The 17,727-nt window shown below is 40.6% G+C and overlaps 1 protein-coding gene and 1 non-coding gene across 2 annotated transcripts in view; one reads left to right on the top strand and one right to left on the bottom strand.

Annotated features, from left to right (window-relative positions):
* Nrde2 (NRDE-2, necessary for RNA interference, domain containing) overlaps positions 1-17,727 on the top strand; it is a 51,788-nt gene that overhangs the window by 12,708 nt on the left and 21,353 nt on the right. Inside the window, exons 2-4 of the mRNA XM_004837074.4 lie at positions 3,224-3,335; positions 4,540-4,773; positions 9,713-9,850. Coding sequence (XP_004837131.1) covers positions 3,224-3,335; positions 4,540-4,773; positions 9,713-9,850 — 484 coding nt within the window. The remainder of the gene's footprint in view (positions 1-3,223; positions 3,336-4,539; positions 4,774-9,712; positions 9,851-17,727) is intronic.
* LOC147822803 (U4 spliceosomal RNA) lies at positions 10,948-11,084 on the bottom strand. The gene has a single exon (XR_015445246.1). It is a non-coding gene; the product is annotated as a U4 spliceosomal RNA (small nuclear RNA).

The following is a 17,727-nucleotide window of genomic DNA, read 5'->3' as shown; positions in this document are numbered from 1 at the left end:
AAAACCCTTTCTGTTGGGTGAAAAATACCTTTTAGCCTTTGACATGAGGGTGACACAGAGTCCATGGTGATTTGGGTTTAAAACTCAAGAGCTGCATGTAACTAAGTGATACTGGGGATTGAACTCAGAGCCTTAGCAACTAAGCTGTATCTCTAGCACTTTTAGTTCTTATTTTGAGACAGGGTCTCAATAAATCCCTAATTTGCCCAGGCTAGGCTCAGACTTTTGATCTTCCTGCCTTAGGCTCCCAGAGTGCTGAGATTACAGCCATGCACCTGTAATTATAGGATTACATGGCTGGCAAGTTTTAGTTTTGTATTTTTTTTGGTACCGGGGATCGAACTCAGGTCCTTGCACTTGTGCAGCAGGTGGCGAAACCGCTGAGCTAAATCTGTGGCCCAAGTTTTAGTTTTCTAGAAACTACTTTTTTTCACGTTTCCCTGTAGCAAAGCCTCATTTGCATCCTTTAGAGACCTGTCTTGTACCTTTTGAAAGACCTGAGTCACACACTGTATGTAGTTTTTTTGTTTTTTGGGTTTTTTTCTTTTTTTTTCAGTACTGGGGATTGAACTCAGGACTTTGTGCTTGCCAGGCAGGAGCATGTGTGTAGTTTTGATGTTTTTATTTGTTTATATTTTCTTCCAGCTGTCTTTATTATCTCAAATAAGTAAATATATACTGAAATGGCTTGAGAGCATCTTTTCCGGCATACTGTTTGTTCCATCTTTTTCCATTTTTCTCTCCTTTGTACATGATGGAATCTGATTGTTGTGGAAATGATTCTGATGGTGGTGAGCTACAGGAACTGTTTTCTCTGACTGCCTGCCAGGAATTAGGCCCAACGGAAGAGAATGACCTCAGAAGGCAAAGGGAAATAGAAGGTTGCGTGAACAGTTATTGTAAATTACTAAGTGTGACCTTATAAATTACTTTCTTTCTTTGAGCCCTAGTTTCCTCTTCTGTGCAGTATGCTTCATCATACTTCCTCTAGAGTGTCGTTACGTTGCTTAAAACGTAAAGGATGCACATGCTCAGCCTGGTGTTTGGCCCATAAACAACCTGGCTTTGGACTTCTCCATCCTTCCTCCTTTTTCTGTTTCCTACAAATATTTGTTGAATATCTACTGTAAACCAGGCATTGCCGTATGTACTATTTGAAAGGCATTGCCCCTCCGTGCCCAGCACATAGCGGGTATGCCTGTCTTCAGGGAACATGCTTACTGATATCCCCTCACTAAGATATAGTTGCCATGAAGGAACTAGAATCTAGAATAAGTAAAGAACTCTTAGAACTCAGTAATCAAAAGACAGCTCAGTGTAAAAATAGGCAAAGGGTTTGAGTAGTTATTTTTCCAAAGAAGAATGGTCAGTAAACTCATAAAAAGATGCCAACATCATTAGTCATGAGGAAAATGCAAATTAAAGCCACATTGAGATAACTTATTACACTCAGTAGGCTGACTATTATCTGACAATAACAGTTACTTGTGGGACACAGAAACTGGAATCATATGTATTACTAATGGGAATCTGATGATAGAGCTGTTTGGGAAAACAGTTTCTCACAATGCTAAATGAATTACATATGGCCCAGCAGTTCTACTCCTACCCCAGAGAAATGAAAACATATCCATATAAAAACTTGTATATAGCATTATTTATATTAGTCATACAGTAAAAAAAATTACCCAAGTATCCAACAGTTCGTGAATAAAGAAAATGTGATATATCCAAAAAATGGAAGGTTTTTTTTTGAGACAGGATCTCACTGTGTAGTTCAGGCTGGCCTTGAATTCTCCATGTAACCCAAGCTGGCCTCAACTCACAGGGATCTTCCTACAGGGATTATAGGCATGTGCCACCATGCCCGGAAAAATGGATTATTGTTAGACAATAAGAGGGAAAGACATAATGTAGCATGGATGAACCTTGAAAACATTACACAAGTGGAAGAAGCCAGTTACAAAAGAGTGCATATTGTATGAGCTCATTTAAATTAAATGTCTAAAATAGGTGGATCTGTAGATAGAAAGTAGATGAGTGGTTGCCTGGGGCAGAAGGGGGATGTACTAGGAGTTAGGGGAGGAGCATTGACTGCTGAGTCAGATTTCTTTATGAGATGATGAAAATGTTCTGCAGTTAAGGAGATAGTTTTACAACTCTACGCTAAAAGCTATCCCTTAAATGAGTGGACTTTTTGGTATGTAAATTATATCAGTGGAACTTAAAATTGCAGTTACCCTCTTCTTTTGGATCTTTAGCCATTTCCTTGGTTCTTTTTCCTCAGCATATGAATCTGCTCTGGCTTCTCACCCTGAAACAAAACAGGACAGAATTTGAGCCCCTGTATAGAAGACCTCCTTGCTACTGCCACCTCATGCTTTATTTTTTTTAGTTGTTTGTTTTGAGATAAGGTCTGGCTGTGTAGTTCAAGCTGGCCTGAACTCATTAGGTAGCCCAGGTTGGCCTTGAACTCAAGCCTCAGCCTCTGGAGGGCTGGAATTAAAGGTGTGTGCCATCCCACACCTGGCTCATGCTTTATTGTCCCTCATAGTTAGAAAGTAAGCAATTTAGAAATAATTTATTATAGAAAAGTTAGAAATTTATGGATAAGTAGAAAGCAGAAAAATTTTTAGATATTTAATCTTATCACTCAGAAATAGTTCATTATGTATATGATTTTAGCATTAGTAATTGAATCTTGTGTTTTTATTTTCAAAGAGTAATATTGCTATGAGGAAAGGCTAAGTTACTATATTAAGATAGACCATTGCATATTTTTAAGAAGATTTTCGTTTTGTTTATAACATTAAGCTTTGTGGGCTGTTATGCATGATTTGACTTTTTAATTTTTAGGAATTGTCTAAATCAAAATTTGAGGTTAACAGACCTAATGGTTTGGAAACATTCAAGCTTATTAGATAACATGGATGGAATATGTAAAACTTTGTTGCCTTTTAGGCCACACTTGTTACGTAGCTTTTGCTTAAGGTGCAGCCTGATATCACAGGAGGATTTCAGTCTTAAATATTTTAGAGAGTGTTGAAGCACCATGCCCTGTGAAATAAAAATTTCATGGATTCTGTTCGCCTCCTGTGGGCTGTTGAAAGTGTCTGGCTGACATTGGCTATGAATTGGGATGCCAGATAAGATGGATGGATTTCCTGCTTTAGAAGTCATATTGAGCTAATTTTATTGATTTTTCTCCCTTTTGCATGTGCAGAATTAGACTGGCTGAGCAACCCAAGCTTTTGTGTTGGAACAATAACATCATCACTGAACCAACAAACCAAGGAGGCCACAGCCTTTGTTTCTGAAGGGTCCACACTGACAAGGTAGTTTTTTAATGGATGGATTTTAGCCTTTGTTCGTGTATTGTCTTAGCTTAGCTTAAATGATGCGCGTAGAAAACCCTATAGTGAAAGCGCAGTAAAGCTTTTCCGTTACTTAGAGTAATGAGGCACTCTTGGCTGTTTCCCTGACCTCACTTCTATAGATTGTCCTCCCCGGCCCCCCCCCAACTTTGCGTTGCAGTAGCAAGTGGATGACACAATTAGCGCCTGTAATTGGGCCATGAGGGAAATGGCAGCATTGTGATTTCCAAGTAACTTGACTAACCTCATTAGTAACCTTCAGGATATTGTAATTTAGAATTTATTTAATTGCATATTCAACACTTTTGTAAAAATAGCCCATATAACATAACATAGGATAAAAATCTTCTGAAAACATTGGGGAAAGCAAAATGACATGCATCTCTGTCCAGCTGTGAAATAATTTTTTGTAGATCACAGAGTTGAGAAATGCACTCTTTCACAAATAGATTAGAGTCTCACTCATTAAAATGGTGGAAAACCTGTACCCTAAATGCCGAGGAAGCCTTTTGGAAGTCGATAATAGTTGATGCCTGTGAAGAATTTTGTCTAAGACATTTCAGTAGTGAGGAAGGATTCACTTTCAATTTTAAAAACAAGGACCACAATCAAACCTTTTGTTTTGTTTTTGGTTTTAGGGACATCCTGGTATGTGTCACTGAAAATAAACCTTTAATAATGTTGCTAAAATACTTTATTTAACAAAGTAACTAGTAGGTTAACTTCATTTAAAGATGAATATATATGAAAGTAAAGGTTTAGAAACTATTACGATGAAATATTCTTCCTTTATTTTAGGTACAGTTCTTTTTTTGTACTGGGGAATAGAACTCAGGACCTTGCGCTTGCCAGGCAGGTGCCATGCCGCTGAGCTATATCCCTGTCTACAATTTTTTTTTTTGTACCGGGGATTGAACTTGGGTCCTTGTCCTTTCGAGGCAGGCAGTGGAACCACTGAGCTAAATCCCCAGCCCCCCTAGCTACAATTCTTAAGTCTTAAGATTAGTTATAATCCAGGAAAGTACTGTATACTCTATGGGTAAGTAGCAAATTTGTGTGAACATTCATAGAGTTTCCTATTACATATTTATTTATTTACTTATTTACATAATATGTTTTCTACTTGTCTTTTGAAAATAATTCTGAAGTTGATTTTCCCAAACAGGAGTCCTTTGAAATCAGAGCCTTCAGATGAGAGTGACACTAACAAAAAGCTTGCACAAATAAGCAGAAAAAAGAAGAAAGAGAAAAAGAAAAAAAGGAAGCATCAGCACTATAAGAAGACGAAGAGGAAGCATGGGCAGTCGAGTAGCAGCGAGTCAGAGCCAGACACTGACTCTGGAGAGGACAGGTCGTGCCGAAGCATCAGGAGTAGTCAGAAGGAGTCCGAGAAAGCCAGGTAGCTTGCTGTTCTCAGATGCTGGTGATATTTTAGGTTTGAATTTTTCTCCTTTGATTGTTGCCACAAATTAGATGTTTGAATGATTGTTTAGCCAGTCAGTTAAAAGAGAACTCTAGCCAGATGTAGTGGTATGCCCTGTAACCCCAGCACTTTGGGAAGCTGAGGCAGGAGGATCACAAGTCTGAGTCAAGCCTGGACAACTTGTCGAGATCAGCCCCAAGGGAACGCAGCTCAGTGTGAATGCCCTGGGTTCAATCCCTGTGCCAAAGGAAGAGAGAGAGAGAGAGAACTCCCCCATTAGATCAGCTTAAAAACAAAAGGGAAACTGTCATAAGAATTAGGGACATAATTTTATTTAAGAAATATTATTTAGACACAGTAATGATTGTGTCAAAATCTGATTTAGGCCAGGCATGGTGGCAGATACCTGTAATCCCAGCCCTTGGAAGGCTGAGGCAGGAGGATCGCCGCAAGTTCAAGGCCAGCCTGGGCTACATAGTGAGTTCAAGACCAGCCTGAACTACAGAGCAAAACTCTGGCTCAAAAAAACAAAACAAGAGGGTTGGGGATTTAGCTCAGTGGTTCTGGCACCTGCCCGCCTCGCAAGCACAAGGTCCCGAGTTTGAGCTTTCGTAACAAAAACAAAAAACAAAACAAGAAAAGATCTGCTTTGGGATCTCTGAAAGATGGCACAGTGTAGCACACAGTGGGCCTGTGCAGTGAAGGGTTCCATGCCTGAGGGCTGTTGACATCCACACTCAGTACCAAAAGCCTCTTTTGATGTTCATTTCATCCTGTGTTCGTGATCTTGATCTCTCTCACTCTTACTCTCTCTCCCCTTCCACACCCTGCCCTGTCTCTTTGGTTAAGGTTAATGTAGCTCTTCAGTAGTTGGTTTTTGTCCTCCTTTACTTATATCTGCTGAGAACCACTGTGGTGAAGGTGCAGGATAGCTGATGACCACAGTATTTCCTGTCCTTGGGGGCTTTATTTCTCCTTGTGTCTCTGCTGTCTCCTCGAGCAGATTGCTCGCCATTCCACAGAAGGGGCACAGTATGGGTACTCAGGATAGCTTTTCCTCTCTGCTTAGCCAAACATCCTCTTGCATAGAAAGGCATGTTAAGTGGAAAAGATGGTATGTGATAAAACTATCTGAATTATTTCTCGTCCAGCTTTTTTCTTTTCATTGCTTCTACAGTCTAGAAGAAAGAAAATTGAAATACTTGTTCTGACCATACTTAAAAAAATTGTGCTGTTAAGATCTTTGCAGCTCTTCAGAGATTATTTGCCTTTGTTTTGTTCTTGGAAGGCCCTTGGTTGTTAGAGCTCTGCACTGGGGCAGGCCCGGAGTAGCCTGAGAGTTTCCATCAGAAGCAAACGGTGCAGTCCTGCAGGGTCCTGGAGTGGTGTCATCAGAGCAGTGGTGATGAGCACAGCCGGTCTCTGTGGCTCAGAGGAGCCAAGTTTATTCAGCCCTCTGTAGCTCAGGTGCTGTACCTATAACCCATGCTGGCTCTTAGGAGGAAGAGATAAAGGAGTTAAGCCAAAGGTTCTGAATTGGGCTGAATTCAGGAGGGTAGGAAATAGTGCTGCCTGCTTACTCCTACTGCTTACTGTCCTCCAGCACCTGACACAGAGCCTGAGACAGTGTTTTGGCTGAGTGAATATTCTTGCTGTCTGCCTGTCTGTCTTTAATGTATCTATTTCTGTGACTCTGGGGGCTGAACCCAGGTCCCTTGCACTGAGCTACTGAGCTACATCCCCAGCCCTTTTTCTTCACTTTGACTCTGTCCCACTAAGTTGTCCCAGAAGGCCTCCAACTTGCTAGTCCTCCTGCTTGAGCCTCCCAGAGTGCTGGGATTATAGGTGTGTGCCACTGTACCGAGCTGCTGGCTGGCTGTCCATCTGTCTGTCCGTCCGTGCGTCCGTCCATCCACCCACCCACCCCACTCAGTGATAAAAGGGATCAAATCCCAGTCCTTATATGTGCCAGGCAGGTGCTCAGCCACTGAGGTCCAAAGCTAGCCCAGTATCCTTGCTTTTTAGTATGTCTTCGAAGAAACTACTTTGTTACGGCTTCTGAAAATTTACCTTTTATCTGCTTGTCCTTTTTTCGAGTTGAGGAAAGTGAGTTGTAAAGGATTTCCTGAAACCACTAGGGACTACCATGAGAATCTGGAAGATTGTTAATTTCAGCTAATGCTTTAACCATTTCGGAGAGCATAGCTTCTTAGTGGTTTTGTGATCCAAATAGCATTTTAAGTTTGCCATTTTGTGGGATAACCTTACCAAGATCAAAACACATTGTTCTTGGCCTTCTCTTTTGCTTTCTTTCTTTCTTTGTCTTTTTTTTTTTTGGTACCAGGGATCATACTTTCGTCCTTCCACTTTCAAGGCAGGCGGCGGAACCACTGAGCTAAATCCCTGGCCCCTCTTTTGCTTTCTTGCTGTTAACTTCTGTGGTTTCTTCTTGGGAAAGTTGACCTGGAAGAACTGTTTGTTTCCACATAGACAAAGATCAAGATATTAGTGCATTGTGAATGTCTTTCCATGATGTCAGGGAAGTGGGTTCATGGAGGGTAGCATACCATGTGGGACTTTCCTGCAGGGGATCCCCAGAGGTTTCAGCTGCTAATTAGCCTTTGTTTCCTGGGATGAGTTTTCCCTAACGTAAGGTGGAGGCAGCACTTTCCTAGCACACAGCTCACCCACCACATCCTGCTTCCTGACCCCAGTACCCAGTAGGGTAGAGAGGAGATTTGTTTACTCCCAGGGGAGGTCTGCGGTCGCATCCACCTGCACTCCTGAGTTGGCTTTCCTTTTCTTTCTAAAATGCATTTGTCTTTTCCCAGTGGACTCTTCCTCTTTTCTCTGTCCCTTGTAGTTTTTGTAGAAGACCCTCGACAGTTGTTGTGAAGGTGAATGTATTAACGTTCATCTTAATGAATTTTATATTTTAACCCGAGGCTCATCATTCAACACACATTTATTAAGTGGCTACTTTTGTGTCCTTGAAATGCCATTCCTTTGTATCCCCTGCGAAGAATGATTTAGAATCCTCCAGAATCTTTGTTTGTATCTAAGCAGAGCTAAAAAGCAAAGATGGAACAACAGTTAATGGCTGTTTTGACTCCTTTGGCAGCTTATTGTGTCATCAGCATTATGAGCTGATTTTCTTTAGAGGAGAAAAAGATGTTAGATGCCAGAAAATGTTTCCCTCCCTCTCATTTAACTCCCAGGGAAGTAGTTCCTTTCCTTTGTATCTGAGCTGAAAGCTAGACAGTCCACAAATTGATTCAAAGAGATAAATAAGGGTCTGTGTTGGGGGACTCTCAGGATTCTGCTCTTTCTGTAGGAGGTACAGATGTGTAGGCCAAACACACAGGACAGGACTATAAAGATGAACTGAGACCACACCCTGGTGAGCAATTCAGACTAGTGCCTTTCTAAAGTAATGAGTTGGAGTAAGGTATTTGAGCACTTTCAAGTGTGTTAGGTCAGTGGTGGCAAACCTGTGGCATGTGTGCCGCAGTGGGCATGCAGAGCCCACTGTCAGCACGAGAGCCAAGTTGCCCCAGCAGCCGAGCATTGGATGACAGTTGTTTTTTCTAAAGTTTAATGGTTTAAAGTTTAATTGTAGTGCAGTGTTGGCACATTATGATAAATAAGTGGGTTTTGGGTTGCAGTTTGGACACTGGGTCTCTAAAAGGTTCACCATCACTAAGTTAGGTGAAGCAGAGGTAGCCCACTGTCATGTCATGATTGTCACCTTTGACTGTGTGGTAGTCCTCTGCTTAGCATTCTAAAGTGCCTCAGAATAGGAGTATTTTTTTTTTTTTTTTTTTAGGAAAAAACCTTATTTATAAGTACATTTGAAATTCTAATTAAAGCCATTTAAATGAAATATTTAAAAAGAGCACATATCCTTCTGAGACAGGAACCCACAGATTGGGCCTGCAGGTGCCTAGTGGGGAACTAAAAGCAGGATGAAGCTTAGCATCTCTGCCTTCATGTTTCTCCTTTATTACTTAAAAACTTTGGATCAGATCCCTGCTCAGCTTTGCATGTAGGCATGAAGGAGTGTGTTATAAACTTTGTTAGTCCTAAATCTACCAGCCTATCCCATCCTTCTTCAATACTGAGGACACCAGATTAAGAGAATTACTAAAGGAATTATGGGGATATCTAGTTGCCAGCCTTCACAGCCAGTTGTCATCCTCTGGAGTGACGCTTAGCAGTCTCTAGTCCTATCCTAAAACTGCAGGAAAAGCAGAGCCACACAGACCACCCTCAATGAGGTCATCCACTAAGAAGGGGCAGTGTCCCCGTCATGTGACGGGAACTGATGAGAGCCAAATCCCCCCTCAAGTGGTGATGACTCTTGGAGAATCTCACAGCGGCAGTCCTGAGATACTGATCAACCAGAACACAGCCTGACCAGGTTCACCTATACTGCCAGCTGTGCAAAACACCAAATTCTGCCTTTGTTTCCCCTTTCCTGCTCAAGAGCTCTACCAGCCCCTTGAAGACCGATTTTGAACCTTTTGATCTGTACATCCCAGCATGGCCATGGTGATTAAAGCGCCTCTCTTGCCCTTTTCTGCTGCCCGTCTCCTTGATTGGCGTTACAGGATGGATCTTCCAGTGTGGTCTGTTGGGACTCCTGAGGCTGGATTTTGTCCTAAAACTCCAGTAATACTTCGGCTTAATTTCTGAGACTTTTCTTGTTAAAGTGTCATTTGGTTTTGCTTTGTTTTAAAAACTTTTTCCCGAGTAAGACTCTTCCTCTCATCTTTATGACATTTGCAATTTTATGTACTTTGGTGTTTTTGATGCTGTATGGTGTTTAAAAAGCTTTACTTTCATATTTTGGAAAATGCCTAATATGTCAGTGGGAGATCTCTGAAGTGTCTCTTCCTTTTCCTTTGTCCCACAGTCACGGAAATAATGCTGATGTTGGACATCACTCTATTTGGCTTGAGGACATCCAAACAGGAGAAATCTTCAGAACAGATAAGAAACCGGATCCTGCAAACTGGGAGTATAAGTCTCTTTACAGAGGGGATATAGCAAGGTAGCCATATTTTCCCCTGATTTTTGCTGAACTCTGAGGATTGTCTGTTTGCCTCTTTATTTCTCTCTCATAGATTCTTTTGGGTCTTATCATTATTTAGCTGTTAAAGGGACACATTTCATCTCACATCCTAAATTGAAAGCTTAATCCTTGTGGTCAGGTCAGATTAATTTTAATTTATCCTTGGTGCTTAGCATAGTGCCTAGTGTAGTAGGTATTTAATAAATGCTTGTTGAATGAATGAATCTAAAAATATAATAATTAATTGTGATGAGTATCCAGAAACCATTTGTTCTAATCTATATGCCATTTTTAAAAGTACCAAAAGCCTTTTATTTATCCATCCCCCACATATGCCATTTCAGAAAATGACATTTAATGGTAATGACTTTTTCAAATTATTTCTAGCATATAATTCCAGATGATCATAAAAATAGGTGGTATTATTTGCTGTAATGAGTATTTGCTGTAATAAGTTTAAACTTTTTCCCTATAAACTGTCAAATCAAAAATACTTGTGTAAGGCAAGTGCAGTAGCTTGTGCGTGTTATCTGTTACTCGGGAGGCAGATGGGGGGATTGTGAGTTCAGGGCCAGCCTGGGCCACTTAGTGAGACCCTGTCTGAACAAGCACCACAAATATTTTAGTACTTACTAAGACCCTTTAGACATTTAGTAATCTGTAGGAAACTTGGGAATATAAAGAGCAATAATACACAGTCTTTACTCTTGATGAGTTTGCGGGTAATGAAAATCAAAGCTAGAGAATCACAGAATACAAGGTCAAGAGAAAATCTGGGAGAGAGTTCTTCTGTATAGGCCAGTTACTCGTTAAAATAAATTTCAGTTTCCGGTACCTTACCGCACTTGCAAATTTTATTTTATTTTATTTTATTTATTTTTTTGGTACCAGAGATCAAACTTGGGTCCTTGCACTTGCGAGGCAGGCGGCGGAACCACTGAGCTAAATCCCCAGCCCCCCAAATTTTATTTTATTATTATTATTTTTTTTGGTACCAGGGATCGAACATGGGTCCTTGCGCTTGCACAGCAGGCAGTGAAACCACTAAGCTAAATCCCCGGCCCCCAAATTTTAATCATATTTCATTCATCCCAACATTATACCTCATCACACAATTCCAACTAAAATTTCCTTTATGGGAAAAGTTTTCAGTTAGCAATAATTGTGCCTCGGATAAACCTCATTGGGTATGATACTGCCACTGCACAACGTTTAAAATTTCCTTTATGATAAATTTATCACAGTTGTTTTTAATCTGTACACCATTGACTAAAGCCTTATGGCAAAGAATAAATGACTCATATTTTAAGCATATTCATTTTTTTTGGACCTTTTTTTAGGACTGAGAATTGGACACAGGGCATTTACACTGAGCTAGCTCCCAAGCCCTTTTATTTTTTTAAGTTTGAGACATGGTTTCACTAAGTTACCTAGGCTGGGCTTGAATTTATGATCCTCCTGTCAGCCTCCCAGAATGCTGGGATTATAGGTATGCATCACCATGCCAAGCAACTTTTTGGGTTATTTTAATACCAGCTGCAGTGTTCATGGGTTTCTGTGCTGCAACAGGGTAGTGCCCCAGATCTGGATCCTCACTGAGATGGAGATGTCACAAACGTGGCCTGGCAGGAGGTGTGCGCTGTCGTTCTCTGCTCCTTTCACTGTGTCAGCCTGTCGATGCCTGCAGCTGCACCTTGGGGAGGAAAAGGAATCTCAGGGAGTTTAAGTAACTGCTTGAGATCAGGCAACCAGGGAGCAGCATGGTTGGGATTTGAACCACAAGTAGAAATGAGGCAGGTTTGTGGTAGAACACTCCTGTTGGGGAGTTGGAAACAGAGAGACCCGTGTTTTCATTCTGACTGTCATTAATTAGTTGCATAATCCCAGGCAAGTCACCTATCTTTTGAGCTTCTTTTTTTTTTTAATTTGTAAATTGGGAATTAGAATTCCTGTCCTGCTTTACACTCAGATATCATTAATATTTGATACAGAATTGGAACTCGGTATGCAACTTTAAAGGGTTATTATTTATTAATAGATGAGAAAAGGAGAAAACATTAACAAAGAGTGGCTCTCGAGGTTCTGCTAATGAAAGGCACAGTTCTTAGGAAGAAGGGTAATTAGGCACAGCTTCATTAGTCTGAAGTGCAAAGATAGTACTAGTGAAAGACTTGGGGCATTGTTGATTTCCTCATCATTTAAGTTTCAATGAGGCAGTCTTTCCTGTATAAGTGTTAGTGCCCAGATCTGGGACGAAGTGGACTGCACAGCCCTCTGAGCTGGTCAGAAGGCAGTGGGAATGCTCTGTTAGGTCCTGTGTTTTCACACTTGAAGGACAGTGACAGTCCGAGATCCTTTTGAGGATGGTAAGAAGTTACTTATGATTTAGACTTGCTCCATTGTGTGAGAACTAGGTGAGGGGTCATGAATGTTGGCCCTTGGCAGAGACAGTAATTGTCCTTTAAGCTTTGTTGGGCTGTCCTTTGTATACACAGTGTTCCGTGCGACTCAAGGAGGCAGAACCAGGACTGAATAAGTAGCAGGAAGTCAGGTTTAGCTCAGTAGAAAAGAGTATGTGCGTCCAGCACTGACACTGTGTGTGTGTAGTATTATGGTAAACAGGGCTTAGGTTCTGAAGTTAGTGGGTCACATGGAAATGATACAGTCATTACCTTTGGAAAATCATCAGAAATAAAATACTGTCTTTCAGTGAAGTGCAGCTCAATTTTTTCCTCCATTTTTGAATAGATTGTTTCTTTGGCTACACAGCAGATAAAATAATTGGTTTATGTTTAGGAGGAGCCAAGTTTTGGGTTTTTTTCTTTTGGTACCAGGGATTGAACTTGGGTCCTTGCACTTGAGCAGCAGGTGGCGAAACACTGAGCTAAATCCCTGACCTGAGAAGCCAAGTTTTATAAAATACTAACAATAGTTTAAACTTATCTAGCTGTTACTGTGTGGCAGATAATCTTCCAAGGGTTTTACATTTGTACATTTTTTTGACCATCCCAGTAATTCTGTGACACAGGTACTGTTATTATTCCCATTTGACATATGAGGAAACTGAGGCACAGATAGTGCTTTTTTGTTAGTTTTTATGATCCTGGAGATTGAACCCCCAGCCTTCTACATGGTACCACTGAGCTACACCCTAAGCCCTTTGTTTGTTTGTTTCTTTTTTTTGGTACCAGGATCAAACTTAGGACCTTGTGCGTGCCAGGCAGGTTTGGTGCTGCTGAGCTATACCCCTGGCCTTCTTACTTTATTTTGATACAGAGTCTCACTAGGTTGCTCAGACTGACCTCACACTTGTGATCCTCCTCCTTCAGTAGCTGGGTTACAGGTATGAGCCCTCTGTGGTTTGAACGTGGTTTGTGCCTCTGAATTCATGCAGTTTAATCCCCAAAGTCTTATGTTGAAGGTATTCGGGGGTGAAAACTTAATCTAACCTTGGTGTCAAGAGTGAGACCTTTAGGAGATGATTGGATTAGATTTTGTCATTTGGGCTGAGTCCCATGAATGAATCCTTATGGCTTTGTAAGGAGAGGCTGAGAGCCCAGATGGGCACAGAGGTATACACACATTCCTGCCATGATGTGATGTAGTAAAAGGGGCCCTCATCAGTTCTTGCATCCTGCTGTTTGGACTTGTGGTGTCCAAAACTGAGTCAAACCAAACCTCTCTTCTTTAAGGTAGACTGCCTCAGGTATTTTGTTATAGTAAGGAAAAGCTGACTAAAAGATACAGGTTTTAATAACTTCGTCAGGTTCATACAGCTAGTCAGTGGTAGCATTGGAATTTGGACGCAGGTAGTTTGGCACTGTGAGGGGTGTGTGAGAGTGGAAGCCAATAAAGGAAAAGCAAATTTATGTTGCTCAGCCCAGTTATGATATGAACATCTAAGATACTGTACATTTTTTTTTTTTTTTGGTACCGGGGATTGAACTCGGGTCCTTGAGCTTGCGCAGCAGGCAGCGAAACCGCTGAGCTAAATCCCCGGCCCCTATCAGCACTCTTTTTTTTTGGTACCAGGCATCGAACTCAGGTCCTTGAACCTGCACAGCAGGCGGTGAAACCACTGAGCTAAATCCCTGGCCCGATACTGTACATTTTTAACTAATGAGGAATCAATACTATTGAAATAGTAGTAGAGATACAAAATTAGCTTTTTTACTTATAATTTGTTCCTTTTAAAATGACAGGTTTATTTAGAGCAACCTGATGCTCACTATTGTATCTCATCACACCTTTGTTATGTTTGTATGTATGTTTGTGGTGCTGGAGATTGCCTCGTGCTTTCTAAGCACACACTATACCACTGAGGTGCACTTCAGCCCTGGTTATGGCTGTTTTTTGATTCTCAGTGCAATAGAGAAAGATTATCCTAATGTAATCTAGGAGGAATTGAGTGTGATAGAGAAAGGGTTTGTCTTAGTCTGTTTTCTGTTGCTATACTGAAATACCTGAGAACAGATAATTTATAAAGAAGTTTATTTGGGGCCAGGGATTTAGCTCAGTGGTTCTGCCGCCTGCCTCACAAGTGCAAGGTTCCGAGTTTGATCCCCGGTACCAAAAAAAAAAAAAAAAGTTTATGTGGCTCATAGTTGGAGGCTGAGAAGTCCAAGAGAATGGCATGGGCCTCAGCTCAGCGTCTTCCTGCTACATCATAGCATGGTAGAGGGCATCACATGGTAAGACGGAGCAAACATGCCTGCTCAAGTCTCTTCCTTTTCTCCTTATAAATCTGCCAGTCCCATTATGGGAGCCCCATGCTGATTTCCTTAACCAGTCCCAATTACCTCCAAAACCACACCTCCGAACATCATCATCGTATGAATTTGAGGGTTAGGTTTAAACCTGTTTCTAGAAGGACATTCACACCATGGCAGGGTTTCAGGGAGAACTTGCATGTATATGTGAGGAAGTATTTTCCTAAAGTGGAACTCTGCACCAGGCAGTGATGAAGAGGCAAGACAGGCCAAGAGGGCCCTGGACAGTGGAGAGAGCCGAGCAGGCCCAGGGTGAAGTGGAAGAGCTTTCTGGGAACTTACAGAAGTGGAGGCCACTCTTCCCTGCCCTCTTCTGACCACAGTATTTTATCATACAGATGTTCGAGTATACAGCAGAAGTTGAAAGAACTGTACTATTGCCTAAATATATCAGCATGCACATTACTAGCTAAAAGTCAGTATTTTTTAAAAAATTTAAAGCTTGCTACAACGTAATATGCCAATTTCAGGTACTGACAAATGCATACATCTGTGTAACCCAGACCTCTATAAAAATACACACTATTATTGTGATCCCCCCCAGCATTTCCTCATGCTCCTTTCCAGTCAGTCACCACCCACACTTCCCAAGGACAATGACCATTCTCATTTTTTTCTACCTTTGATCAGTTTTGCAAGGTTAGAATTTCATATACATGGAATCATATAACAGTCTTTTGTATTTGGCTTCTTTCACTCATTACAGGGTTTTGGAGATTTATGCCTTGGCATTTATCAGCAGTTTGTTCCTTTTTACTGATAGTAGTATTCCATTGTATGGTACACCACTGTTTATTCTTCTGTTGATGGACACAGTGACTTTTTCCAGCATTTGGCTGTTAGGAATAAAGCTACTGAGAACATTTATGTATAAATCTTGTGTATATGCATGGTTTCCTTTTCTTGGGTAAATACCTACAAATAGAATTGCTGGGTCATAGGGTAGGTCTGTGTTTAGTATTTTAAGAAACTGCTAGACCTTTTCCCGGAGCGATTCTAATAGTTCGTGTTCCCACCAACAGCATATGAGAACTGTAGTTACTCACTGACATTTGGTGGTGTCAGTCTTACACATTTTAGCTGTTCCAAGTGATGTAGTGTGTCTGTCTCATTATCGTTTAATTGGCATTCCCTTGATCACTAATGATATTGAGTACTTTTTCATGTTTCTATTGGCCATTCATGTCGTCTTGTATGAAATTTTAGCTCGTATCTTTTGCTCAGTTTTTAACTGGGTTGTTTGCTATCATACACACAGAAAAGTGAACAATTTTCTTTAGCTTGACCTGTGCAGGTATTCAGTAGTCATCTGTTGGTAACTCTGGGAACATCTGTATGTTCCATAAAAGCATTTTATTTTATTTATTTATTTTTTTCTTAAGTTCTTTTATTGGTACATTTTAGGTATACAATACATTTACATTTATCATTGGCTGTTTGTACCTGTACATAATGTATCTTGATTTTTATTTTTTCCCCATTACCTGTGTGCCCTTCACCCCCTCCACCCTTCCCTATTTACATAGATTTCATTTCCATTTTTTTTTCTTTTCTCATAATTTTTCCTTTCCCTTCTTTCCTTTCCCCTTCCTCCCCATTCACCCCTACATCTTTGGACCTTTTTTCCTATTTCAAATTATCAATTCATTTTAATCATTTTAACCCTTATTTACACTATCAGTTTCTCACACTAGAGAAACTATTTGGTATTTACATGTGTGTCTTATTTATTTCACTTAAGAGTATGGCCTCAATATGCATCCATTTAGCTATAAATGACTCTAGTTTTTCATTTTTTTATGGCTGAGTAGTACTTCATTTTATAAAAAAACCACATCTTCTTTATCCAGTTTCCAGTTGATGGGCACTTGGGCTGCTTCCAAGCTTTAGCTATTACAAACTGTGCCACTGTGAACATGGATGCACATATATCGCTGTGGTATGATTCTTTTAATTCTTTTGGGAAGATCCCCAGCAGGGAAATAGCTGGGTCAAACAGCACCTCTAGTCCTAGTTCTTTGAGGTATCTCCATACTGATTTCCGCAGTGGTTGCACCAGCCTGCACTCCCACCAGCAGTGGAGCAGGGTTCCTTTCTCCCCACACCCCTGCCAGCCATTTGTTATTGGTTGATTTCTTCATAGCAGCCATTCTTTCTGGGGTGAGGTGGAATCTCAGCGTTGTTTTCATCTGCATCTCTCGAATGACCAATGATGTTGAACATTTTCTCATATATTTATTTGCTGCTTTTATTTCTTGTTCTGAGAAATGTCTGTTCATTTCAGATACCCATTTTTGAACTGAGTCTTTGAATTTGGGGGGTCTGATTTTTTTCAGTTCTTTATATATTCTAGATAGTAGTCCTTTGAGGTACAGCTGCTAAAAATTTTTTCCCACATTTTAGGTTGTCTGTTAGCTCTGTTGGTGGTTTCTTTTGCAGTGCAGAAGCTTTTTAATAAGATGAGATCCCAGTTGTTGATTCTTTGTGCTAGTTCCAGTGCTACTGAGGTTTTGTTCATAAAGTCTTTTCCTGTGCCAATGTCTTCAAGAGTTTTACCTAACTTATCTTCCAGCAAGTTTAGTGTTTCTGTTTTAATATTTAGATCTTTAATCCACTTTGATCTTAGTTTAGGTATGGGTCTAGGGTTTAATCTTTGGCAATGGGTTTAATCTTTGGCAGGTTGAAATCCAGTTTTTTCAACACCATTTATTAAGAGGCTATCTTTCCTCCAATGAGGGTGGTTGGCTCCTTTGTCAAAGATGAGGTGGCTGAGTATGTCTGGAGTTGCTTCTGCATCTTCTAATCTGTTCCACTGATCCTCAGGTCTGTTTTTTTGCCGGTACCGTGCTGTTTTTATCACAGTAGCTTTGTAGTATAGTTTCAAGATGGGGATTATGATAATCCCAGCCATGTCTCTGTTGCTTAGAATTGCTTCATAAAAGCATTTTAGAACCCATTCTCTTTTCTACTAGAGTAGAAAACAACCAAATGTAAGTTCATTTGACATACTTTGTTTCAGGATTAAAAAAATAATCTTAGATACATTGTCTTCTTAAGAAGGTATGCAAGACAATAGTGAGGAAATGG

Source organism: Heterocephalus glaber, unplaced genomic scaffold (assembly GCF_053883595.1).
Source record: "Heterocephalus glaber isolate CG9 unplaced genomic scaffold, H.glaber_assembly_v1.0 deba00001608, whole genome shotgun sequence".
NCBI classification, from domain to species: domain Eukaryota; kingdom Metazoa; phylum Chordata; class Mammalia; order Rodentia; family Bathyergidae; genus Heterocephalus; species Heterocephalus glaber.
The sequence above is the reverse complement of the archived record's forward strand: the minus strand, read 5'-3'. Positions and strand labels throughout refer to the sequence as shown.